Source organism: Anser anser (assembly GCF_964211835.1).
Source record: "Anser anser genome assembly, chromosome: 12".
NCBI classification, from domain to species: domain Eukaryota; kingdom Metazoa; phylum Chordata; class Aves; order Anseriformes; family Anatidae; genus Anser; species Anser anser.
In genome coordinates, this window is record NC_139733.1 from 20,148,942 (window position 1) to 20,175,260 (window position 26,319).

The 26,319-nt window shown below is 42.4% G+C and overlaps 1 protein-coding gene and 1 long non-coding RNA gene across 12 annotated transcripts in view; one reads left to right on the top strand and one right to left on the bottom strand.

The window, feature by feature from the left end:
- The window catches only part of LOC310879991, a 140,678-nt gene that overhangs the window by 47,834 nt on the left and 66,525 nt on the right, over positions 1-26,319 (top strand). The window lies entirely within an intron of this gene.
- PDZRN3 (PDZ domain containing ring finger 3) overlaps positions 14,616-26,319 on the bottom strand; it is a 131,937-nt gene continuing 120,233 nt past the window's right edge. For both annotated transcript variants that reach the window (XM_083795088.1, XM_083795089.1), the window contains 5 exons: positions 20,823-20,921; positions 19,998-20,060; positions 19,190-19,291; positions 17,993-18,109; positions 14,616-17,055 (listed from right to left, as the gene is read on the bottom strand). In XM_083795088.1, the coding sequence (XP_083651214.1) occupies positions 15,505-17,055; positions 17,993-18,109; positions 19,190-19,291; positions 19,998-20,060; positions 20,823-20,921 (1,932 nt within the window). In that variant the 3' untranslated portion in view covers positions 14,616-15,504. The remainder of the gene's footprint in view (positions 17,056-17,992; positions 18,110-19,189; positions 19,292-19,997; positions 20,061-20,822; positions 20,922-26,319) is intronic.

Below are 26,319 nucleotides of genomic sequence, written 5' to 3' on the forward strand. Positions count from 1 at the left end.
TTGCAGGTGAAAGTACAGAACAACTTCTAGAGCTTTCAGACAAACAGCGGCGTTTGTGTAAGGTCCAAAGAGCAAAGATTCATGTTTTTCTTTTAAGAGGCCGAACTGTGGATCAAACTCCTTCTGCTCAAAGGAGCTGCATCAGTGGCCTGTGGGGTGTTTCTGGGTGCCCCGAGAGCCCTGCGAGCAGCGTGAGGCTGTCCACAGGCTGTGTTCGTGTGCTCCTTGACAGAGGGATGGTGGTCAAAGCCTCGTCGTGGTGGGTGGCGAGCTTGCCCTTCTTTAAACAGCGCACAAATAATTACACCACCGGATTTTGGATTTGAATGTCATCTTCCACAGGGTGCTTTCAGCTACGTGTTCCCAGACGTTTACAGCCCGTTATACGACACTGGTTCGGCTGTCGTGGTGCTAGAGGAGAGTTGTACTCTGGTTTGAAAACACGTTTCAAAGCTCAGAAATTATCCTTGTGCAGCTATTCTGCTCAAAGAATTTGTATACACATTTCCTGAAGTTGTTTTGTATTAATTCTTCAGCTGTCACTTAAGCAGTAGCATGTCTTTGGGAGTGCCCAACAACCGCAGCATCTGCTGGGAGGATGACGGGCCTTCAGCTGCCTTCAGAGGAAGCACCGCACTTAACATTTATTTTTAAAATTTTCTTCAACACAAATTATAATCACAAAACAGAAAAGAGAATGTGGCAAACAAGATATTTCTATGTTTTAATACTGGCACTCAGACCTCCAAAAGAAGAACAGAAGACAAATTAAAAGTCTCTGTCAAAACTACCATTAGGGCAACGTTAGAGAGCTGACAGGGCTGGGGGTAGCGTTGCTGTTAGGAATGCAGGTAGGGGTAGTACAGAGTGCGAATTCTGTAGTCGTGGCGCAAGCGTATACACTATTCAGCTGAAAGATTTATAATGTACATGAAATATAAATAAAAACAGGTTTGCAGCGTATAGTAGCATCAGCGTGATGAGCCTGTCAACACAGCGTTCTAGGAGGCAAAACTTATTAAAGTCAGTCTGAGAGAAACTGCTTGAGAAGTCCAGACCCTTGTCCAAACCCTCCTAAACTGCAGCTAGTGTGTCGTGTATAGGATTTGTTTGCTTGTGTTTTTCTTCTAAATTTCATTGCTGGTAGAAGAGTAATATCTCTCCAAATGATTTATTTTCAAGAAAACAAAGGCCAGCTGCATCTTTCCTAAATTTACAAACACTTAAAGAAAAGAAAATCCATTTATCTGCAGACACCAGCTTTCCGTAGTCCCTTAATTTATAGGATTGTCCATTAAATGGCTGATTAGCTTTGTGTTCTTTATATGTGCTTCAAGAGAAGCAATCTCTTTAAAGTTTGCAGAGATTTGTGTTTGCCTGCTATTATCCTTAGTACTTCACTTGATTATTTTTATATACCCTCTCTCTTGTTCACTCCATTTATTGCCAGCCTAACCATGTCACATGCTCGGGGAGCTGCTGGTGTGCTCAAAGTATTTAAAAATGACTGCATGCTTGATTTCTTTGTGTAAGCAAGGAAACTGCTTAATTTCCAGCTTTTTAAATCCCCTTTTCCTCAGAACCTCCCCCCTCCCCTGCCTTCTTCTGCTATTTCCTCCCTTTCAGGAGGAGATGGAGCACGGTGCAGCAGGGCCCAGTGAGGTGGTTGCGTTTATCTGTGTAGCTCCTCTAAAATCACCAGCAAAGTCCTGGAGATCCTGAGGTGCCAGAGTTTTGGAGGTAGGCACGTGTTGACCTTCTACTATAGCAAGCTCTCCAGAGAAGGCTGAAAGGTTTTTGTACTCAAAGAAGTCAGGTACCTCCTGCAATATAACCCCAACAGCGAGCTTCTCACGAGAGGGACCTCCTGCAGCCTGTCCTGCTGCCACTGGTAAGTGCCCTCAGTTGCTGACAAAGCAAGCACAGATCTTCCTTTCACTCCAGAGGTAACCACTGGACCTGCCCAGCTCTTCTGAAAGGAGCATAGCACCAAATTGTGGACAAATGTGTCAAGTAGTTACTGCACGTCACTGTCTTGGTCACCTGCCTCTTAGTGAGGCTGCCTGCTAGAGTTAGTTAAGAGGTTAGGCTATCCATGCAGATGATCTGTGCTTGCCTGAGTTGTTGTAAAGTTGTGAAGGAAGCCTGAATTCTGCGTGTCTTTCACCACTAGATTAAATTGCCCCTCCATTCTGGAGGAGGAGGAATCTGGTGTGGTGCAGCAATTGTTTTTGTTTGTTTTTAATAACCAGCTTTAAAGCAATAACAGGCACACAGTGTCAGGCTGATATATTCTGGTTTGATTTCAGGCATTACACAAGGGAATAGACTATTTCCACATCTCCCCCTAGAGCTCTTTAGCAACTACAGCAGCAATAATAATAACAATCTGGGTTATTAAAAAAAAAAAAAGGGAAGAAAAAAACGTCTGAACAGTTCCCTTAAGGAGTAGCACAAAGCCATAGGTCCATAGTGAAGGTCCCTAGGATGGGGCACCTCTGCTCCCAGTGTAAGAGCAGTGCACGTAAATAGCAATATACAACAGTGTTGCATGATTACCATTTCTGATGTTGAGGAGAGAGAAGTTTTTTGTTCAGGTAAGGAAAAATATTAGGCTTTTGATCAGAAAGGTCTCTTCTCTACCCTTGCCAATGTAAGAAAACTCATTTTTACCTGAGCTTGTTAGAACAAGTGTTGAGAGAACTCGTGGAATTGCAGTGTCAGCCCAGGGTGGCTGCCTGGAAAAAAACAGCAAGTTGTGCCATGGGGGCTGGATAGGTTTAACCTGAAGTTATGGGCTTGGAGGCTTGAGAAAGAGGAATGGGAAGTGTCAATGGAGGGAACAGCTGATGCCTTTTTAATGGGAGAAGGGTCAGTGGGTTGGCAGCAGAATTGATGAACTGCCAGTGTAATATGCTGCGTGTAACACCGAGGCTATGCCATGCGCTGTGTTCTAGGAGCATGGTGCCTGTCCTCAGGAACTGGCACAGGCTTACCTCTCTGCTGAGAGAGTCTCAGGCATGCCATGTTATATATATTTAGTTAGATCGTTTCTTTTCTTTCTTTCTTTCTATATTTCTTTTTTAATCTAAAATGATTAAAAAGAGAACCTTTAGGCTCTTTTGTGCTGGAATCTCAAGAGGATATGATTTTGGATTTGCTAGGTGGTTATCAGGTGTTGTGGTTGTCTGGTGAGAGAGAGGAGGTTAAAAGAAGAGTTCAGTAGATGGGGAGCAGTGCCGGAGGGAAGAATTGGGTAAATCTTTTGTGCTCTCTCAGCATAAGTTTGTGTGAACATTTCATCAGAGCAGAAACAGCAGAAGTGAAACTTCTCTCTTATCAGATTGGATGAGGGTGGTAGCATTGCAGAACTGTTGAGTGTGTGACCTTATTTTTTCCATTCAGAACCAGATGTGGGCATAAGGCTTGTACTGGAAAAATGTAATCCTCTGAATATGCAGCTAGGTGGGACATGAAAACATCTTCTGATTTAAGTTTTAAGCTGTCATCTGCATCTGTGATGCCATCATAGGCATAAGCTATTTTTGCATCAGTAATTATCACGATGTGTTTCATTGATTGCAAGTTTTTGCCTTGTTTTGCCTGGAAGGTATTGGGTTGACTTTTCCTCCTCTAGGTTTTTGAGGCGACAGTCACCTAAGAGTTAAAAGAGCTCTATTTTGCAGCGAATACATGGTGGGTATGGCTGCACTGTCAGCGGAGAGTTATGCTAATGGAAAGGACATAAGAAACAAATTTGAAGCATGTACATTAGCGAGCATGGTCATTGGCTAATTGGTGTGTTAACATGCACGGTGGTACAATTCAAAGCCCTTAGAAGGTCTCCCTCTAAGAGTACTTCCACTGCTAGGCATTTTGCCTCTTATGAAAATGTTCCAGAAATGCAGGTTCCACCTAAAATAGTCAGTGTAATTCTTCAGATTGAGAGAAGCAAACAATCTCTTTGTTTCTTTTTCATTTTCACCTTCTCCTTGTTCTTCAAAACAAGGCATTAATCAATGACAATAGAAACTGCTACTCTTAGGGCTGTCAGTGTTTATAGCTTGGGGTTTAATAGCAAGGACATAAATATATACTTTTCATTACAGTTTTGCTGTTATTTGCTCATCATCCGCAGTATCTGATATTATCATAACTCTTTGGTTGAAGCTATTAAAGTTATGGTTTGTAGCTCACACTGGCATGAAGCAGACAGAGAGCCATAAAAGTGGGGGGAAAAATAGATTGAGATTCAACTATTAGGCACTATTGGTCATTTTCTCACTATTCACATAACAGCAAATCTAATCCTGGTAGCTTGTACTTTAAACCTTCTTCCTTCTTTATCCTGCACACCTCCACCCCCCAGGAAAATTTCTTCTCTTCAATTAAACTAAAGTCATGTTTGCCATTGCAAGTGCAGGAAGATGTTTGGCTCATTACGGCCAAGTATTACTAAGCAAAGGATGTTTGTATTTCTATCAGACAAAAGAAGGAACTTGATTAGGGCTCAAAGAAGAGCTGACTTGAAGCTGTGGTTGCCATGAGTCATTGTGGTGCCCACCCCAATTCTGGGCTGTGAGAGCAAGGATCCCATGGAGCTTTTGTTTACGAGGACATTCTCCAATGGAAAATCTTCACAGGGAGGCTTTCCATCTCCCTATAGTCAGCATTGGCTGGGAAATTCCTCCAGTGGGTCCCTACCCATGAGCTTTTTATCTGCATTTGGAGCACTCCTCGCTGTCAATACTTTGGCCTGTTCACAAGTGAGTGGGTAGAAAGACAATGAAGCAATAAAACTTGTCTGCTAGTTAAAGATGGCCAATGAGAAAATAAAGCCTCAGTTGAGACTTGTCAGGATAGAAAATATCTGAGACGGTGACTTCATGAGTATAAATCATTCATCTTCTGGCAGAAAAACTTTCCTTCAGCTATGTCTTGAAATTACCAGCAAGAAATTCTAGATCAAATTGTGGTCTGACTTGTAACTATGCCGAATCTTGTGGTGCTGCTGGGCTCCTTTAGGATACGTACTAAACTTTCTAACATACTGGGAAGAATCCTCAATTACGTGAGCCTGATCAAAAATCCACTACCTTTAGTGGGTTTTGAATTAAGTCCTAGGGACTCCTAGCTATTTCATACTCTGTATCGGTTTAAATTTCTGTTCACCCACTAATTCCTAGAACGCAAATTTACAAAGAGTAGAAATGCTCTTTCATCTGCTCCCCTTCTGAACTGTTCACTCAGATGTCGGCAGAGACTTATTTTTGCTGGGTTTTCCCAGCTTTCTGCTTTCCAGGCTTATCTTTAAATAGCCCAATTCTGTCAGAGTATTTTAGGATTTGTTTTAGTCTCTAAGATTTCACGTGACTATCAAACAAAATAAAACATCCTTAAAAAGAAGGCTTTATACAAATCTGATTGTATTCCTCTCCAAAGAAGTAGCACAGAACAAGTTTGATTTTGTTCTCAAGTAGCGTATTATTCATTGTAAGCTACTAAATGCTTGTAGTAACTCTCCTTCAGAAAAACGAGCCAGAAGTGAACGCATTTCCCGTCTCCCTTTCTGGCTGTTCACTTGCTGAATGGTTCACCTTCTCTTCTAATAACTGCCCGCTGAAACTTGCTGGGTTCCCTGTGCCTGTGGTGGGTGAGAGTGGACATTGTCAGCTCAAATCTGTGGAAGTGTATTTACGTATATCTATAGCATGAGTACTGACGTGAACAGCGCTTTTCAGCAAAATGGTTTTCTCACATAAATGGCAAAACTGAAGCTTTAGGCTGGGGAGGGAGGCACAGCTGTCCCTGGCTTTCACTCTGAATGTTTTAAGATTCAGGAAGGACTTTCTAGCTGGAGAGGAGGGGAGGATGACCTTTGAAGAGCCTGAGAAGTCTGAAAACTGAAGTCTGAATTTCCAGTTCAGGTTCTGAATGAGGCATCCGAGGGGGATCCTGCAGCCCCTGCGCAGACTCTGTGCGGACAGGCTCCTTTCATACAAAGAGCTAATGCTGTTTGGGCAGAGGGAATATACAGCAGTCCTGTAGGGAGAGGACTCGTGGTACAGATCTGGTTTAAATCCCTGCTCAGCCAAGTTCTGTCTGCTTTGGCCACTGACCCGGAGCCCCTCAGGGGCCCTTCCCTTCTCCTTAGCTTACTCATGCTCGGCACATACCTGGTTCAGCAGGTGCCGTTAATGTAAAAATGAGAACAACAAAACCCCCAAACCCACTTTTCTTTCCCATTTCCATTTTCTTCCAGCAGGACCGGAGCTCTGGGCGGATTCACCCATTCTGGAGGGCCCTCGGCTCTGTGATGTGCCGCACAGCTGCAGGCCAGGGGCTCCCCACTGCTTTTCATACGCTCACCCGCGGTGTTACTGCAGGATTTGTGTTTCAGTACCGCGCAGAGGACAACGTTTGCTTTTATAGAGACACTAGCAATGTCTCAGAAGGAAGATGAAACACCTCGTTGTGTGTCCTGGCACGCGTGGCGGTATGCCTGGGGGTCTGATGTGTCAGCAGTGCCCTTCTCTTTGCTCCTCTCTTCATTCCTAAGAAAGCAGTGAAAGGGTGGAACCTGTGGTGGCCTTGTAAAATAACCGCTGTAGTGTTTCCATATGGTCTCTGTGAGTAAAGGCCTTTGTGTCACAGTTTAAACAATCTTATTTCTGTAGCCCTGTGTGCGAAGGAGATGTTTGGTTGTGCAGGGAGGTGCAGACAGCGCCCGGAGCACGGCAGTCACTGGCAGCACAGGAAGGCTGCAGATGCCTCAGCCAACGGCAGTGTTTTTGTAGCTGGCCGCCTCCTGTCCTGGCGGAGCTCCCCTTGCCATCTGACCGCTCGCTGACGCTCCTGAGATCTGCCTTCTGTGCCGAGACCTCCCGCAGCACTGCCGCTCCTGTCAGCGACAGCCTTCAGTCGGCCCACGATGGGGAAGGATCACAAGCCGCAATACCGACCCTGCGAGAGGCTTGCAGTCGCTGCCTTCCGTACATGTGTCCTTCAGCACTGCTCCCCTGCGACTGACCGACTTGAATGTCCTCACAAAGAGGGAGCAGAGATGTTCCCTCTCACTGCGGGTGCTCATTTCTAATCCCTGATAACCCTTCCACGTGGTATAGCCTCACTGGGCACAAATTGCTCTGGAGCAACCAGGAGAGTGAGAGAGGCCTGAGAGAGTTTGAGGTGCTGGTCAAATAAAAAGTGAAAAGACAAAGGCGAATACTATGAGGTAGTTTGCTGGGGTCCGTTGCTACTGCGGGCTGGCAGAATGGGGAATCTGGGTCTGAAGTAGGTCTCCTCTTCCTGCAGTGGAGAGGGCAAAACTCTGAACTGCAGTTTTAAGGCAACCTTGTCTCAGATGTTGGTGATGACTTGAGGTTTAAAGCTGAGCTGGGAATATACAAGCCCTTTGGCAGGCACTTGTTATTTAGCAGAATTACTGCATTTTGGGCTTGTGTGCCCCTGCTGATGGCACTAATCTCCATGCTAGGAGACAAAGTACCAGCTGTGCCTGGTCCTGTTTGTACTATTTTAGCCACATGGATGTTCATCCATTTAATTTGGAAATATTTCTCTGCACTCATCAACAGCCACATGCAGGCAACTGAAATTGCCACATTCATTCTGACTTAGTTTTGAAAACGACAGATGCTACATTACTGTAAAACATGGTGAAAGGGTTTTCTAGCTTTGCTTTTGTTTCTCATTTGTCTGTGAATGTTTGATATACAAGCCATTAATGCTGATGAGTGAAGCTGCTTTTCTTCAGCGAGGTCTGCTCCTTCTCCTCTAAAGTCAAGCAAAACTTCCACGGGGGGACTAGTGCCATTTGTGCTTAGGCAAAGGACTTAGAAACTGCACTGGGACTCAGGAAGGAGAAGAGTTGGCACGCGTGACTCACAAATATGCGCAGATGTGTTATGTGGTGGTTATTACTTTTTCTTAATAATGTGACTTTTTCCCCAGCCTGAATAATTCAAATGAACAATACTGTTGTGAGCATGCCTAAAGGCATGTAACCTTCTCCGTCCTCTAGGTGTGTGGTATGTGTTCTGCTTCCACTGCCGATATTTTTAAGGGCAGGAATACAAAAACATCTGCTAAGCCTCGCATATCAAGCATGAACCTTGCACAACTGATTCAATCTGATGCCGGCTCAGGTCTGGGGCTGTGTTACAGAGCTGCAGCATGGTGCTAGATCCACCTTGACCTCGTGAACCAGCTGTGCTCAGGGCACTGGAGGGGACAGGGATTGTGCCAGTCGGCTGCTCACCAGGGCCCTGGGGCCCACAGGACCCTGCTCATGCAGGCACTGCCTGGTCCTGCACCCCAAGGACCGCTCACACTGCCTCCCACACAAACTGAGGTGCTGCCATGGTTTGCATTGGGAGATGGTGGTCAGGGTGCTTAAAGACAAGTCTCAAGACTTGCAAGACTAGGATATAAAAGGCTGTAGTGTGTGTCACAATGATGCTTGTGGAGAAGAGAAGCAGGACCTGTGCTGAAACTCTTGACCCCCCTTTTAGTGGCTGCTGCTTTGTGCTTCTGGCCCTTGCATTCTGCAGGATGTTATTTGTTTAGGTTGTGTTTAGCAATGCTTGATAACGTTGTGTTTGAGTGGGAGATTGCATTAGATGATCTCCAGAGGTTCCTTCCTGCATCAGTTTTTCTGTAGTATGAAGGCACAGATTGATGCCTACAAAGACTTCTGGAAAGACTAAATGAAGCAGAACGTGTAGTTGCACTGATAAACACTGGCAGGAGAGAGCCCTGCGGTTGTCTATGTAGGAGTTGTCTATGTAGGAGTTGTCTATGTAGGAGTTGTCTATGTAGGAGTTGTCTATGTAGGAGTTGTCTATGTAGGAGTTGTCTTTCCTTCCTAGAGATAGCTTTTGATGACTTTGGAATGGAAATGCTGAAAAAGGCTCATCAGGTTATTACCAACCACCACGTAGTGCTTGCCTCTGCCTTGAGTTCGGGTTGTGGAGAGAAGCCCGTGGAGTTTCTTTGAATGAGAGCTTAAATGCAGTAGAGCAGAGAAGCCTTTTCTGGAATAGCTTTGTAAAACTGGCTTTGCTTTTTGTTACATTTGGCATCAGTGCTTGCTGGACCTTATGGCGTAACTGAGACTTGTTTCTTGTGGAAATTATTTGGATGTGACCTTCCTGCTTTTATTTTGGCTGCTACCTCAAGCCCTGAGGACTAGTAAATGGTGGATGCTTACATTGAACTGGAGCTAAGCAGAAATTTGACAAAACTTGGGTCCCTTCAATTTGCAGCCTTTCGATTTACTTTTATTAAACAATTATAGTTGGATTTGCCTTTTGGGGAGTCTTTGTTTATGGCATTCTAAGCTAACAAAGACCAGCTAAGCCAAAGGATGGATTATCGAAAATCAAAGCTAGCTCTCCTAATGGGGACAATGGAATCCCGCCCGGTGCGAGCCGCGCTGTGACACCTGGGAGGCCCGCGCTCCAATATGATCAAGTATTTTCTTTGAGAGAAGGTCACCAAAAGTTCACTTTTACAGAGAAGTTCTTATTCTCGGTTAATGGGGCTCCCTGTTGCATGGTCCCGCAGTTGCCTAACATAAAAAGGATGGATTGTCAAAGAAATTACTTGTAAAGCTCCTCCCTGGCAAACTTATCTGAAAGGACAGACCAAGTGCTCTCCTGGCCAAAATGAGCGGCCCACGACCCAGCCACCCAAGCTATTGTGCCCTTTTGCACTTCTGCAGTGTAGGATTTGTCAGCAGTTTGGTTTCAAACCTTTGTTCTGGGCATGTGCTGTCCTTTAGGGTTGCATTTTATAATAGAATCTCCTACCTGGCTTTCAGAGCAAGCCATATAATCTTTTAAGCCGTGGAAATGAAGAGATTTCCAGTCCTTTGGGGATTTTTCTAGTTCCAAAAGAGCAGAATTATAATTTGATGTGAAATATTATATGCTGATTATATCATACGTGAAATGGACTTTTTGGTCCTTAAGATCTAAACACAAATTCAAAACATACAGGCAGAGCCAGATTTGGCTTTTTGTGTGTGTGCTTTATGTATGTAATTTCCTGCATATGTAAGTGATCCCTAGTCATAGCTGGGCCCAGGCCCAACTGAAAAACTGCAGTGATTATTCTTTCTGGTCCCTTTCCGATGTAGCTGACTCATTTTCCCCAGAAAGAGGAGACATGGAAGTAGGACGTGAGAAATGCATGACCTAAGGCCAACATCATCTGCTGGGAGGAATAGGTAAGCTGTTGGGGCTTATTTCAACTTGACTTTTCATGTGTAAATGCAGGTGCTGGGAGAAGATACTGGAGAATTTTAGTTATCTTTTTAAAATTACTAAAAAAATAAGAATATCAGACCAGATTTTTATTTGGGCTTTGACTTTGGTGGAGCTACACTGACTATTATAATATTGGCATTGTATTTCTGTAAATTGAACCACTAATTGGAGCATTGTTATCAGGTTGTTTGCATTATTCATTGATTTGATTATATCTTATCCAAGAAACATTCTGTGTTGCAGAAGATGACACAGTTTTTCATAATAAAGTGGTGGAACTTTGTTCCCATTTTGCACTCCATCAGTAAAGAGCATTGTGACTATGTTTAGATCCACAACGTTAATATATTCATTTAGGTAACAGAACTTGGATGAAATATTCAAAACTGGCAGATTGGATCCAGTAGAGTAAGCGAGTGGCGTTTCAATTCCTTTTGTTACTGTGTTTTCCAGCTAGTTTTCAGAGTAGGCCCTTACGTCTTTTTATGTTACAGAAATGAGGGTTTTTCCAGTGTTTTGGGCATTTTATGATTCCAGGAAGAAGGTTTAGGACCCAACTGAGAGGAGTTAACGCAAGAACTCTTCTGGGCATTGCATGCTAACTTGCAAACGTGGCCATTAGAGGGTTTATGACCAGTCCTGCAACAGAAATAGTTGCATAATTTATTAACATGGATCTGCTGGAGTTTTTTGGGCAGGCACAGCTTGGGAGGGCATTATGTTAGCAGGGCTGCGGGATGATTAATGTCTTTTAAGCAGTGACAATTAAAAGGTATTTAGGTAGCTTTCCCCATAGAAGCCCCTGAATCTAGTACTGCTTTGTGTCATGAGGACGCTCAGAGAAAAGTGGCATTAATTCTGCATGTCTGCATTTGAACAGCGAACTCATCTTCACTTAAACCTTGTGCTGCTGAGCTGTGCTTGCGCAAAAAAGCTACCACTCTTCCAGATTAACTCTGGCTGGAGGCTCACAGAAGCTGTTCTGATGAAGAGAAAAGCTGCTGGGATGAAGACCCAAGCAGAATCTTTGCTATTTTGTTACAGTAAAGAATTTACATTTAATAAAACCGGAGACCTCTTGGTTTTATTAAAGGTACCTCCTCTCTACCTTGGGCTGGAGGTACAGCATCTGCTGTGACGGTTTCTGCCTTTTGTTTTTTGACTTCTCTCTAATTAGTTTATGTTCCAAGACATCCTTAATACAACAACTGATTTAAAAAGAATTGAAAATCAAGCAAAAATAGGAGTTTAAATCGCTTATGGCTTGCTTTGTGTGGCTTCCAGGCATTTGAGCAATTTTGCTAACAAGTATCCTGTAACCTATTTCCAAAGGCCACTAGTAGATAATTATATTTGGTTAATTTACATACTTTCAGTTTATAACCCTAATTAGTTCTCCAACCAGTATTCCCTAGGCAATTTGGAGTCTTACCTCATTTTATTTGCCATCCCTAATGTGCAAGTTCTCTTCTTTTAATTTACAAAAAAAACGCTGTTAGGTTTGGTTCAGGGCTTTCCCATTTCAGTGCACATCTAAGCTGGGTGATTCCACGCTGATTTAAACCCTACTTGCAAACAAGTATTTTACATTTTTATAGATCTTACATCTGGGAGACATTCTGCAATTTAGGGAAACTGCCCCGAGTTTGACACGGAGCCTGTTTTTCTGGGAAGAATCAGGCCAGATTCAGCACCGAGCTGTACGCAGGGATTCCTGTTCAAACCTTGGTTTGCCGAGGGGGTGTTGGTGTAGGATGGGGACAGGTAGGAGGCACCAGGTGTGTGACAGCAGCATGCCAGCCAAAACTGGAACGGGTGTGGGTGGCAGGAGTGAATGAAGGCTGCGTGCAGGAGAGCCTCCGGGAGCTGTGCACGCGGGCTCTGTAAGGAGACTTAAAATCTCCCCAGCTGCTTGGCAATTGCTCGTTCTCCCTTCGTGTATTTAGGCTCTCTCCCCGTCCTACTCTGGGCTTGGCTACCACCCAGGAGGATATTACACTCAATGGAGCGGCCAGGGAGGAAGGGAAAAGGAGGAGGATGGAAATGAGTATTTGTACTTCTAGGTGTAAATGAGAAACACTCCCTTTAGCTCGTTCCAGGCTCAAACGAAGTTCAGAAGGTGCCTGGAACCAGCCTCCCCGGCACAAGGAACACACCTGGGAGTGCCGGTCCCTGCAGCAGTCAGAGCAACCGGGGCTGAAGCTAAGGGTCAGCCTCCTGCCGAGGGTCAGCCCCGCTGAGCTGGCTCTGCTGCTCTGCAGAGGTGGCTGAGAGGCTGCCAGGTGAAGCCTCAGGTAAGTCAGGAGTTGTTATCTTTTAAGCACTGAGGTACCTACTATAATACAAGTTTTTAGAAAAGCTGTTATATGACATATTTCCCCTTAGGCATCAAAGGCTGCTTTCTGGTCCGATTCATTTCACTGTAATGAGGTCAGGTTTGGACTAACTTTATGGTAATTTCCACTATTTCCTTGCAATCTATAAAAAGAACCCAAATCGCCCTTTTCAGCACGGCATTAAGTACTTCCATAAGGCAGTGAAAAAGTGTGTGCGATAAGGTAACTAATGGAGCTAGAAAAAGTTTTGCATAGCTTTTGTCCAGATTTGCAGGATAACTGATGGATTCTGTGAAATTATGTTAATTAACAAATCATAATACTACAGCAGACAGGTGATTTTCAGGTGACCAAAAGAACAAATGCTCAGAGAGGAAAAACTCAAAAGGTATCAGAATAATTCTTGGCCAATAATTTTATTTCAGCATCTTAGAAGAATGCAAATTTTATACTGTTGATACTTTGGTATAATTTCTGCACATCACACGTGAATTCCCAGGTACGTTCCTGCTGTTACACACATGCACATAATGCTCAGCATTTATCTGACTGATGCCTTAAAAACCCGTCACCTGTGAAGTTTTTCCAGAGGAGCCTATTTGTATGAGGAACAACTTGATAATTTTTCCTCATTAGAGCATTTCAAATCCTACTCTAACATTTCCAGGTAGAATAAAGACAGCTTAAATGCCTTTTCATGCTTGTTTAAGGACTGTGATTCCACACTAATTATAGCTCTGCCCATCCATGTGGATTTCTGAGCTTTAGAAGAGGCAATATCCTGCTATGGCGCGCTCCTTGCAATTGGGATGAACCGAACAAAAAATCAGAGTAAAGCAGATGTGAGACAGAGATAGGAAGCACCTTATGTTGAAGGCAGTGTGTTGTGAAAATCATACATTATGCTTTTCCTTCTGTGCAACTTGTGATGGTAACCAGCTTCTAGTATGTCAAGTGAATTCCTGGCTCTAGCAAAGTCAATAGAAAATCTTCCACACACTACAGCAAGACCGGTACGTTATCCCAAAGGTAAATATCATTTGAAGGTAAATGTACAGAGGATTACTGATATGAGTGTCAGATTTCAAGGGGCAGTGATGATTTACATTGGCTTACGACGTATTTTCCAGTATGTAAAATAGCTCACTGTAGAATATGGTAGACATACATTCAATGCTAATTCAATGCTAATCCACAAAGAGAATGGGGGAAAAAACCGCAGGTCTATTGCTTGCTACGTGATAACTGATAACATAGGCACTGAGAAGCTGTTAATTTCTCCCCTTCCAGTTTTTAACCTCTATCATTCAGGTTATATTTTTTTACTCTGTATAGTTATGGTGGAAGAGTTCAGAACAGAGATTTAGAAGGGTTTGGGTGAGAGTTTTTTGTGGCAGCGAGCAAAAAGGAAGAGGGGGATGAAGAATCTGGGAGCTATTCATCATGAGTCTAGTTTACCACTTATCCAGCAAAAATTCCAATTTATATTTGAATTCTTAATTAGAAATAGAAAAACAGAAAAAGAGTGAGATACCTTTCTGACATTTACTCTTTGTCCTTTTCCCTATCTCTTTTGTTTTAATTTATGTATTTGTTTGAACTCATATATTTAATTTATATAATTATTTGTCTGTATTTAATGCAAACCCATGCTTATGTATGTAGGTCAGTTTTACAAATTATGAAACAAAACAAAACAGGAGAGTAGAAGTCCTGTTTTTTTCTCACTTGCAGGTCATCTTAAGTGCCTTGTGAGTTCATTATCTGCATTGCTTGATTCTACTTTTCATGTTCCTCTTACTTCTCTCTTGCTTCTTCCCTCCATGTCTCCTTCCCTCGAGAACACCTCCATCCAAAATCCCCCCAGGGTCAGGATGCAATTTTCCTGCTAGGCGTGACTCAGGTAGGCAGTCCTGGCAGCACAGGAGCTACGCTCCAGGAATGAATACTCAGCATGGCGAAACCAGAAGGGAGTCAAAAGAATTTAAAATTGGTTGAAATATAAAACAATAATTTATTTTACTTCATTTTACTTGTTAACGTTTGTAGCTAATGATGATTTCATGAAACTGCTTTTATAATTCAATACATTCAAATCTATAAAGCAAACAGTTACTACCATGGGCTTTTCAAATTCCACAAACTGTCTTATATAAACAAATTAGCTGTACATGCACATTTTTCAATAGGTTGCAACATTTGCAAACATGCTTTAAAATCCTTTAAAGCTGCAGGATACTGTACTTTGCTTCAGGCTTTTCAGATGAAACCTATATACTTTCTTTAGAAACCTTAAAAGGAAAAATGTTTAAATGTTGATCATAACTCTAAAGACTGCTGTTTGATAAATGTTAAATATTACAAGAGACTGACTCCGTTAGGAATTCAATAATTCTGAGTTTAAACCTTGAGCTAAATATTGATAAACAGCACTTGGTGTAGAAGTGAACAACAGCAAAATAGTATCACAAAATATGGTTTCACAAAAAATACATATGTGCAGTTGCTCTTGTGGGGTTTTTGCGTTTTTTTAGGCAAAGAAAAGCATGGGTACCTTTTATATGAATATAGTTTAAGCAAATTACCTGTGTAAGTATGGTTAATACATTTCTGATAGTTAAACGCTTTATGTAAAAGGTAACAAGTAAAAAAGTACAATCAGTATTCCAAAAAGCACTGCTAGTATTGCCTTTGAAAGAGATGGGCAAACTTTCTCTCCACTTCACGGTGGAGATCCTGGCACCCACAGTTGTAGAGTTCAGTATTTGAACTATAAACTCGATGACCGTATCTTATATACAAAAATCTTGCCACATTGAACGAGGCATTGATTTCTACCCCAATGGTAGTGTTTTATGTACATAACTTAGCAATGGCGATTATACAGTAGTCACTGACAGGAAGGAATTGTACACTCGTGTGCCGTCTGGTGACTTTGTTCCATGGGTAAGGAGTTCCTGGATTGTCATCCAGTTGTCAAATATTTTTTTATTTCTCTTCTTCATCATTTTTTTGTGGCTCAGTTCAATGATATTCATCTCTTTCTTTTCTTCTGCACCTTGCTGTTCCTTTAAACAATCTAGCCTGCTCTGCATCATGAACTCACGCCTCCTCCTCTGCTCCTTCGCCTTCACTAAATGCTGCTTCCGCTCTTCCTTACTCCAGTACCGGCCCATCTTCATTTCACTTATGGCATCGTCATCGGTAGTCATTCCGCTGCGCTCTTCCTTGATCTTGATGGCACGTTCTCTCAGCAGCCTATCCCTGACTGGCCTCTTTGTGATGTACCGTGTCCCATCGCTTCGCACTTTGACTTTCCACTCCATCCTCGGTTCGCTCTGGCTCGCGTTAAAGTCTTTACACATACTCACCAGGCTCATTTGGCTCTGTGCGTACTCCACCGCTGATTTCTGTTGGATCAGCTGCATGTAGCTCTGGTAGTGCTGCGCGTGGGCAGGAATATGAGCATGCTTATATGGAGAGTGATGGTACGGGGAGACGTAGGAGCCAGAAGGTTTTTGACCATGCGTAGGGCTTTTGCTTCCATCACTGGCTTTTCTCTCCTTGCTTTCCAGCTGCTTGCCAAGGTCGGGATCTTTAGCAGAGGAATGGCATTTACCAGTGCTGGATTCATGGCTTTCTGAGCCAGCCAATAAATTCTTTTGGGAGACGTTGTACGCCACTGCCCCCTCGTTACCTTGACAGTTGACGCCTTCTGCAGTTCTGCGCAGTGAATTGTCAGGAGAAATCTCCAGCGTGAGTGGTGTGCTTCGGCAGCTTTCCCCTGTGTTGTATGCACTCGAGCTATCCTTGTCAGACTTCTCAGGGAGCTCTGTAATGTCTGAGAGCTCGTGCCTGCGAACATCGATGCTGGTGTTATAGTTGCGGAACCCGCTGTTGTGCAGCATCCAGGGCTCCCGGTACTGATCTTTCAGCTGCTGCATTTTATGAGCTCTCACAATATTCAGGCACTCCAGCTCGATATTGCGCAGCTCCTCATTCAGCATCTCCAGCTCTTTGTCAACGCTTTCTTGGTCGCTTTTGCTCATATCCAGAGTGCTGTTATGATAGTACAGGCTGTAAGGGCTGGCAGACTTCACCTGGCACTTCAGCTCCAGCAGTTCCCGGAATCGCTCACATTCGTCTACGGGGATGCCAAGGAAGTCGACGTCTGTGCAGTCGGCTGAGATGAACGACTCGTTGCTGAACTGCATATCGCCGCTTCCGAGGGTGTCATGACTGTAAGTCAGCTTCTTCTGGCTCCCTAAAGTGTTGGAGGAAGTGGTGTGATCATCGGCATTGTTTTCCTGCTCAGAGCTCTCATCGTTCCGAGTGCTGTCGTCTGTGCGCCCCACACCACTGTCCTTCTCGTGCTGGTTAGATAAAATGGTGGCTGTGTCTGTGGTACCGCCATCTTCCTCATGCTTCTTCTAGCAGTAAAGATCAAAAGACAAAGAGAAATTATCTCAAGGACATAAAATATCTCAGGGTGCTTATTAAAGAGTTTTCTTTATCTGTCACCTGTTAGACTTTGCGTATCTTTGGCTTTTACTTGTACGGAAAACAAGCTCCATTTTCATAAGAAGACATAGAAACGGTGACTGAAAACACAGCATGCTGTGGATGGCCTTTTCAGAAGAATTTGGGGTCTGTTTTTCAGTTATTTAGCAACAACACTAGAATTCAAATGTTCAAAATGGTACTGTTCCCATTTAGGTGCACAAAAGGATCCAGTTCTATTGTGGTGCCGAGGTGAGAATCTCTCTTCAAAAAATGAGGCTCCCACAGCAGATGTAGATTTAGGAAACTCTAGACAAAAACTGAAAACCTACTAATGAGCTTGTATGATTGCATAGATCATGGCAGAACAACAGGGAATCTGGGTCCAAATCTGTGGCCCTGCATAAACTTTGCTATGCAAAAACTTTTTCTTTGCCTTTCTCCTCATTTATATAGACCTCATTTCAGTCATTTGCCTCAGTTCTCCATTTGGATTTTATGGTTTTGGGAGGCAGGCTGTTTTCAGTATGTGCGTGCATATCAAATGGGATATTCTAGAAGTCAGCTCTATGCCTGCTTTATTTTTCATATACCTAGCTGCTTCTGTCACTGACCACAGCCAGATGGTGGATTTCTAAGAACTGTGATCATATCATCTTAATAGACAAAATAAAAAAGGTAACATTTTAAAACAATTGGATCCCCAAGAAGGTGTTTGTGGATAGTTAAGTAATATCTTGATTTTTGCAGTAAGTCTTTTTGCCTTGATCATCATTTGGGACACTAAGTATATTCAGTCAAGCTCAATATCAGAATATTGAGTGCAAGGTGCAGTTGTGACACCATTGCACAACAGAACAGCAGTACCTGCTGGAGCATGCTGGCAGTAAATTGCATTGCCTGGTGGTGCTGCTCCTCTAACATGTCCATGTGCAAGTCATCCAGAAAATCATTTCTGTCATCATCCATCCATCCTTCATCCAGCTATGTGAAAAGGGAGGGAAAAACAAACCAAATGTTATCAAAAGAATGAAGACTGATATAATTTATGTTCCTTTTTGTGGAAGGTGATTGGAAAAGCTTAGGAGATTCCTTCCTGTGACAGCGCTGCTGCGTCCTGCGAGGAAGCACACATCCCCTTGTACGAAGTGTGGGCATTGACTGCCCTACCGCCCCCCACAGCCACCTTGACTTCCAACAGCATGGTTTTATCTTCAGTAGCCCTTTATATGAAACAAAACCAGCCCTTTCATCCCTGGAAACACTTCTAAGCATTGGGGCTGTTTTGGTTTGCACATGATTAGGATGTATAAAATACTCCAGGGCCCAAAGCTTTGAATGCACCACTTGTGAGGCAGCATAAAGAGCCAGAGTGGAAAATGCTTGCTGTGGGTCTGCGAGACTTTTTTCTCCCAACCTCAGCCATCTCCAAGGGAAAGATCAGAAACATCGAGGCTAACGAGACAGTCATGAGCACGACCCGTGTCTCTGGGTGCACTGGCGAGGGCTGCTCCCAGCACATGGAGCAAGAGACAGATCAAACAACAGCGCTTGTGGCTGTTTGTTCAGCATCTTTGTTGTGCTAATCCCAGCTTGATAAAGGGATCCAATTCAACCTTTTATTACAGCTGAGGATGCTTCTTGACAGTCTTTTACTACATTAAGAGACGGTGTTATAAAGGGCTAAATAAAAGGTGTTTTAATGAATGAATAATCAATAGCTATAGGATTTAGAGTTCAGTATATTCTTCATAGCTATGGCTTGAGACCATCCATAATATCGTACACCGATGTTTGTAATAGCATTGCAGCATACATAAATCACTGAACTTCTTATAAATTGGATTTTAATACAAAACGTATATAGAAGTATTGTGACTGCTGAATTCCATTATTTTAGACCATATATATGTTTAGTCAAACTGTATAATAGGGTTTTAAGTAGACCTGGTAGATTTAGGTAGGTTAAAATTCTTCAAAAGATGGGAACCACTTTGTATAAAAGAGCAAGTCTTTAAGACTCAAGACGTTTTATTTATTTACTTACTGCTGTCGCTACAGTACCTGAATTTCTGGTCTTGCAACAAGCAAGGAGATATTCTTGCTCTCTTCACTGGTGAGAAGTGCCACAGCTTCTTCTCGGTTCTGTACCTCTATGCCATTGATCTTTAAAGAAAAGAGCAGCAGAGTGAAATCATTTCATGTGGATAGAGAGGGAGCAGAGTCAGCTCTGGGTGGAAAGGAAGATCCTCGAGTGGGGCAGGTGGGCTGTGAACCCCCTTCCCAAAGACTACGTGGGATGTGGACCTCTGCTTGTGTTAGTCTCTGTGCAGAAAACAGACTGCTTCTGACAAAAGCCCCGTGGCGTAGGGCTGCACTGGGAAGGCTCCTCGTCCTGGCATACAGGAGTGGGGCTCAGCCTGCTGAACAGGTATCAGCAGCCCCGTTAATTGGGCTGCCCAGAGAGATTCTGCAAAGGCGAGCAATTGCTTGGGCCGGAATGGAGTTTTTCTGTGGTAGATGGAAGGCTACCACAAGAGCAGGGCTAATGTAAGGCTTTACCTGGCCAGGAATATCAAAATCTGACTGATCTATAGCAAAGGAAAGGGAAATGTCTTCAAAAGGTTAAAAGGAATTGTATTAATTTTGAAAGGAACTGTAGGAGCAACCTGCTCTGGTGTGAGGTGTCCCTGCCCATGGCAGGGGGGTTAGAACCAGATGGTCTTTAAGGTCCCTTCCAACCCAAACCACTCCATGAATACCAATTTGAAAGGAATGATTTGTTAAAATACACTAAAATAAAGTCATGGAATTGAAACGGTTGCAGCAGGTTGTAGTGCGTTAGCAGGCTTTTGATCATTTACACACATACTTGAATAATGCGATCCCCTTCTCGGAGCCGACCGTCTTTTGCAGCAATACTGTTGGGATCAATCTACAAAATAAGAGAAACGTAAACATTTTGGAGGTTTTAGAGCCTCCATCTCTTACTTCCCATTGTAAACCCAGTATTGGTACTATGACTGATGTGATAAACTCATTAGTGATTACAAGACTTTTCCTTGCTTATGTAAGACAAAATGAAATGCAGGTTAAAACGGTTAAATCAAAATCAAAACATTTCTTCTTGAGCCTTCTGAGGGTTGTGTGCTTCAACATTTTTTCCACTGTATTTCTTAAGAAGCAGGGACAATTTTTAATTTTCTTTGGTTCTAGCATTATAAACTGGTGCAGAGTTTCTTAATGCCATTGGAAGATAGGTTGTAATTAAGGAAAAATCATGCCAATATGCATTACATCACCCTTAAACCTATCACACTATGTCACTCTTAGAGAAGAATGGTGAGAAGAGAAAGAAATGGGAAACACTATAGGAAAATACTTGCTATTTCAGGGGTCAAACTTATCTTTTGATGTGCTCTGCACTGAAATCTAGGAAAAAAACCAACATGTTCACCCTGCTTCCTCTGTCTTTGCTCTCTCCACCTTCTCATTGAAGTCAGTAGGAGTTTGACTTCAATGGATGCAGGCTTTCACTCAGTTTGGAGGAAGGGAAAAATAATTAGATTTCTTCCAAGTACCGCATTCTGGCTGTTTTTTTGACTATGGTACAAACAGAAGCAGGGATTTGTCTCAAATGCCCAGCACTTCAGTTTAGAAGACAAATTTTATCTTATGGAAATCAGCTCAGTCTTACCTCGCTCACATAAATACCAATATCATCCTCATCGTCCGTTCGGTAACATACAGTAAGGCCAAGCTTGTCCTGGCTGTTCACTCTATGCAAATCTACTTCCTGAGGTTAAAAAAAATAAAAAAGAAAAGAAAAAGACATTGTCAGTGAGACACTGGTGACTGATGGAAGCAATTTTTCAAATACAATGAAAATATTTTAAGTGATATAGTAGATCTCTTTTCATTTTACTGTGTAGACCAGGTTAACTTACTGAGCAAAACGTGATTATATGCAGATAATCAATGCTTGGGGCTTTTTTGACCCTTCAATCAATATAAAGTCATTTCGAAAATAGACCTTTTATTGATTTTAAAGAAGAAAAATTACCTATATTTCATGTAGTGGTAAGACTTCAAATGCTAAAATACTTATAAAGTATGATTTCAATATTTGCCACAGCTGATATATATTTTCTTATAAGCAGGGAAATTTTCTTGCTTTTCAGAGAGAAATATAATACTGGATTACCTTAACTTGTGTAATTTTCATGAAATGCTGTAATAAGTTTCTCCGAGGTGTGACTGAAGATCAATATATTGTCAGCAAAGGATTCAGCATTGTAAGAGAAATACAGTAAGTGCTTCAGTATCTTGCAAGGGTGTGGTTCGAGCAGGTCACGTTTTATCATTCCACTGCTCTTTTGTGGTCATGTTAGCCTTGGAGACATTTAAGCCATCTTAAAAATACATGGTTTTCCTCTACACTTTTGTTTGCCACAAATACTTTAGCTGTGTTACTTTTTTTTCCTGTTTCCTGCTGCTCTGTGATACTGGTTGGTATAAAGGGGATATAAAAACCCTGGAGATGCCCCACCAAGCTGTGGGATGCTCCTGGCTGGCGTGCAGTCCACGCACCCATCCACACAAGCAGCTCTCAGCTCTGCTCTTCCATTCTGAGGGACATCCTGGCACCCTAAGGACCCTCGGGAGCCCAACACACTTAACCAGCTTATTGCATAGGTCCTGAGGATGCTTCCTTGGGGAAGAAGTATGGTTTGTCACAGGTAGAGGAGCTGTAGCAAGAGTAGTAGTGTTTTTTACTCCCCTTAAGGAGTGCCTGGCAGTGAGCGAAGCTTTGAAAAGGGCCCACGCTGTGCCTCACACCTGTCAGAACACATTGCTGGGAAGGGACGGAGTGGGACCAGGCAGGTGGGGCAGAGGGACACGTGTTGAGAAAGGGGGCACAGTCCCTGAGCGAGCCCGGGGCCATCCCTGCTGGGGGCAGACCCTGCTGCACTGCGAGGCACCGAGCGCTTGTGCTTGGGCCTCTGCTGCAGTGGAGAAGTCCCGATAACACGATTCATTATTTCTGAACGTCTCCTCTGTTTTGACCCGAGCTGTGCCATTTGTACGGGGCGAGACAATAAAACAAGCTGATATGAATAATTTATTGGCATGTCTAGATGACAGCTGCCAAGATCAGCAATCTCATGTTATTTACTTGTCAACATGTGTAATTTCTTTTTTTCCAAGAAACGTAGCTGTAAATGTCAGTGACATTTCAGATGGTATTTAAATGGTTTCAATCAATAGTATCCATGGTGAACTGCTGCTCTTTTTCTCCCTCTTTTGTTACTTACTGCTTGAACACAATGCTTTAGTAGTGAGGTTTTTTTTTTTTTTTCTTTCCAGATTTCTAAAGCTTTTGGGGCTTTCTAGAGAGGAGGTTTAAAAACTCTTCAGTAGAAAAGATGAGACAAAGTGGATTGACAAAGCGATTCTGATCTCAGTTGTGGTTAATCCTTGGGAGTACCACTGCAATCAATGCGTTTATTCCGAATGTAATCATGGTGTGAATTAGGGACGAGTTGGGAGTGTGGTGAGTTGGGCCTAATTCAGGCCTAGAAAGAATCCTGCATTTCCTGCATGCTTTAACAAGAAGATTTTGGGTCTTAAGGAGGGTTTTTGTATAGATTAATCATTTGAAAGCATGACGGTGAAATAATGGCAAGAAACTAACGCTGTAGCTCATTATGATGTTTGTCAGACTGGTGGTGATAGTGTTTAAAAAAAAAAAGGTATGGTGGCTTTGGTCGTTGTTGAAACAGATCCTGTTTAAACACAAACACTTGGAGAGGAGGGAGCAGACTATTAATTCATACCTACCTGCAGAATGTTTTGAAAAACAATAGGTGTTTTTTCCAACAGTGCACAAGTATGAAGAGTGTTATAATAATTAAAAAATAAGTATGGGTTTACATTTAAAATGCATTATCCAAGACATCATCTGTAATACACTGGAAGGTAATGAATTATGTGGTAAATTAAATAGCATATGTTTTAAAAGGAAAAGAGATACGTATGCTTTAAGAACATGCTCAAATGAAGCACCAAAAAACTAAAGCAAATAAAAAATTCTTAGAGCAGGTGGTTAGAACCTGAATTTTTATGAGTAATTCGTTGACATACTTACCCTTGGGTACAGTCCTTGGGTAGGAACAGAATAACTTGATTTGATACTACCCTAATATGATAATTTTGTGTACTTGAAGGTAGGAACAGCTGCTTTCTACAGGTCTTTGCGTCAATACCGTTTTAATATAATCATAAAGGTTTGAAATATTTGAGAGATAAAAGTGAGCAATTCCAGTTGGAGTTGAAGAATCAGCTCGAGTCTTCAAAGCAAAGGTTATTTCCCATGTTCAGAGTGGAATTTGTATAATGCACAGATACATGAAAGGGAAAACTAGAACAGACAATTGGCATCTGCAAGTACAGCTACCGTGGTAGCTTGTGTAATTGCACCAGGAATTAATTAAGCTCTAGGAATTAATGTGGGCCTAAAAACCTTTGAAGGCGTAAGTTCAAGTTCTTACAATGGCACCAGGCTTGCGATTTGTTACTCCTCACTCTTCGGTGTTGCACTCCAGGACAGCCCAAGGGCCTGATCCTGTGAGCCCGCAGCCTTATGTGCTCCTGCTGCAGGCGAAGGCACCACGCGCACAGCAGCGGCCGGGCTGCGTCCAAAGCCCCTGCTCAGCACCTGCTCTGTCAGGTTAGTCTGCTGCGCCATCCATCCGGCATGAGGTGAAGGAATATTAGTGCTCCGCTGGGGCTCCAAAACTATCGTAATGAGCCCTGTATGGGATCCTGACCGCAGTATTAAATGCGTCAGCCACCTGCCTCGCAGGAGGGACACACTGAAGTTTGTCAACACCTGGTCTCGATCTGCAGAAATTAGTTAGCAGACAACGGTGGTGTGCACAAAGTGTGGCCGTGTCAGGGGCTGTGCTAATGCGACTGATGTGAAAACTTCATATATGATATAGCTTCTACACACACAAATACTTAAAATCTTCTGCTTCTTTAGATCAGGTAAAAGTGTCATTTTGAGAGACGTCCAAGAGAAATATTTGTATGCTATTCCAGGAACGAGTCTGTGCAGGAGAATTGTTTGATTCTCAGCTGCATATTAAATGGAGGGCCAAGAGGGCTCGAAGAGTTAGCAGCTGAAATCCATATGGCATTTGTAGGGAGGCAAGAAGAAATGAGTGTGCGCTGTGACATTATACCTGCAACTGCTCACGATAATAGATTAGGAGTAAGTGGTAATAGTAAATTAACCTCTATAAACTCAAAAGATCCTTCATTTGCAACAGATTATTAAATTATTGTACTGATGATTTAAAATTATGGCCTGCCTGTAAATTCATAAAAATCACAGTCCTTTCTCTAACAAGGCAAAAATGAGCAGTAGAAAAGTGGAATGAGTGGACAATGATGGGTAAAAAAAAAAAAAAGAGTTCAAACATTCAGCAAGCATTGTCCAAAGCTTGCACAGTAAGTACTTTGCCCTTTTGTCTCTCTCTGTAAAAAGCTTTTTTTTAATTTTATTTTATTTTTTTTCTCCTGTGCTGACTTCTGAGATACCTGGCCCACAGGGCCTACTTTTCTGTTACTCCATCAATAGGTTTCACCGAGGAAAGAATGACAGAGAAATAAATATTCCACTATTTCCTTTTATACTGTGTGGGGGCTTCTTTTGGTAACTGACGCTTTTACAGCAGAAGGAAAAATCTTGTCTTGAATCAGTTCTCTGCTCAGAAAGGAAATGGGACTGATAGGCTGCTTGGTTATCAGGGGGGTGAAGGCAGGAAGTACGTACGATGTGAGAGGACGAGTCCTCTTTTTGATTTAGAACGTTCTTTGTAATGTCAGAAAATGAGCACACTGAGAAAGCCCTCACTTAGGCCATATGCTTGTTTGAATAAAAAATATTAACGCATAATGCTGCTGGGGAAGCCTGGAGTGATATTATTCTTCCTTTATGAACCCAAAATGACTTCTGTCTGGGCCTCTGTGAAAAACGAATGTACTTTTAATTTATAATAGAATCCAGGGATGGAATAGAATTCAGGAGTTAGTCCTCCTTTCCTTGTGGCATATAAACTTGGAAAAAAAAAAAAGGAAGTATTTATTTATTTTTTGGAGTAGGGAATATATGGCAGTTACCTCTGAGTCCTCGGTTCTAAGATAAATGTTGAGAGAAAACTGAGAACACAATTTGGTGCCTTGGCAATACTACCAGCATAAATTCCTTCCTACAGACTATTTACATTAGCAGCTTGTTGTGAACTCGGGTGTTTCGCTGTTTTTTGTCTTGTTTATTCGGTACAAATCACCAACCAGTCAGTTGTAGATCATATAAGTTTAGATGAGGAGTTCCTGATTTAAATTCAGAGCACATTTTATGGACATAGAAACCCAGAAGGCTGCCTTGATGGCTTTCTTACTTCAGGCATTCCTGCTGCAGTCAATGAAACAGTGCCTTTGTGGTCTTTTAAAGCATATCTATCAAAAGGCAAACAAAAAAGCAACTAGCCAGTTGAGTCCCTGTTAGCACTTTGACCTTACCATTGATCATAGTCGCTACAATTTGAACAAGAATCTTTAGTGGTTTTTAAGAAATACTATTAGGCTACAGAGACTTTTCTAATGTTCATCTCCCCGTGTTACTGAGCTGATCACCTTTTGCCATCAAGTACTATATCAATGTCAAAATTATTAATGTTGTGGTTTAGGCCATATTAACGTCTGGCTACCGAAGTGCATGTGTTTAAACTGTTTTCAGCTCAACTGGTTGACCTTCTAATGGAGGCAATGCAATTTATCCACAATACTAAATTTCCTAAAAGATAGATTTTGAAAAGACACTGCCAGAAAATACTCATTTGTTCTACATTTTCCCTTAAGACTGAAATCTATATTGTATTTGTTTTTATTTAAGGAAAAAAAAAAACTTGTTTGTAAAGGAAAGCCTTGAACAGGGTTTGTTTTACTGGCACGTTGATTTTGTCCTGACTTCTATTTGGGTTTGTATACAGAGATGAATTACTACCAGATCTGCAGAATTTGAAGGCAGCTTGCAAACTGTTTGTGAGGACTGAGGCCTTGATCCTGCAAACATTTTTACAGAAGGGAACAACTTCATGCTCATAGAATGACCGAACCTTGCTCCC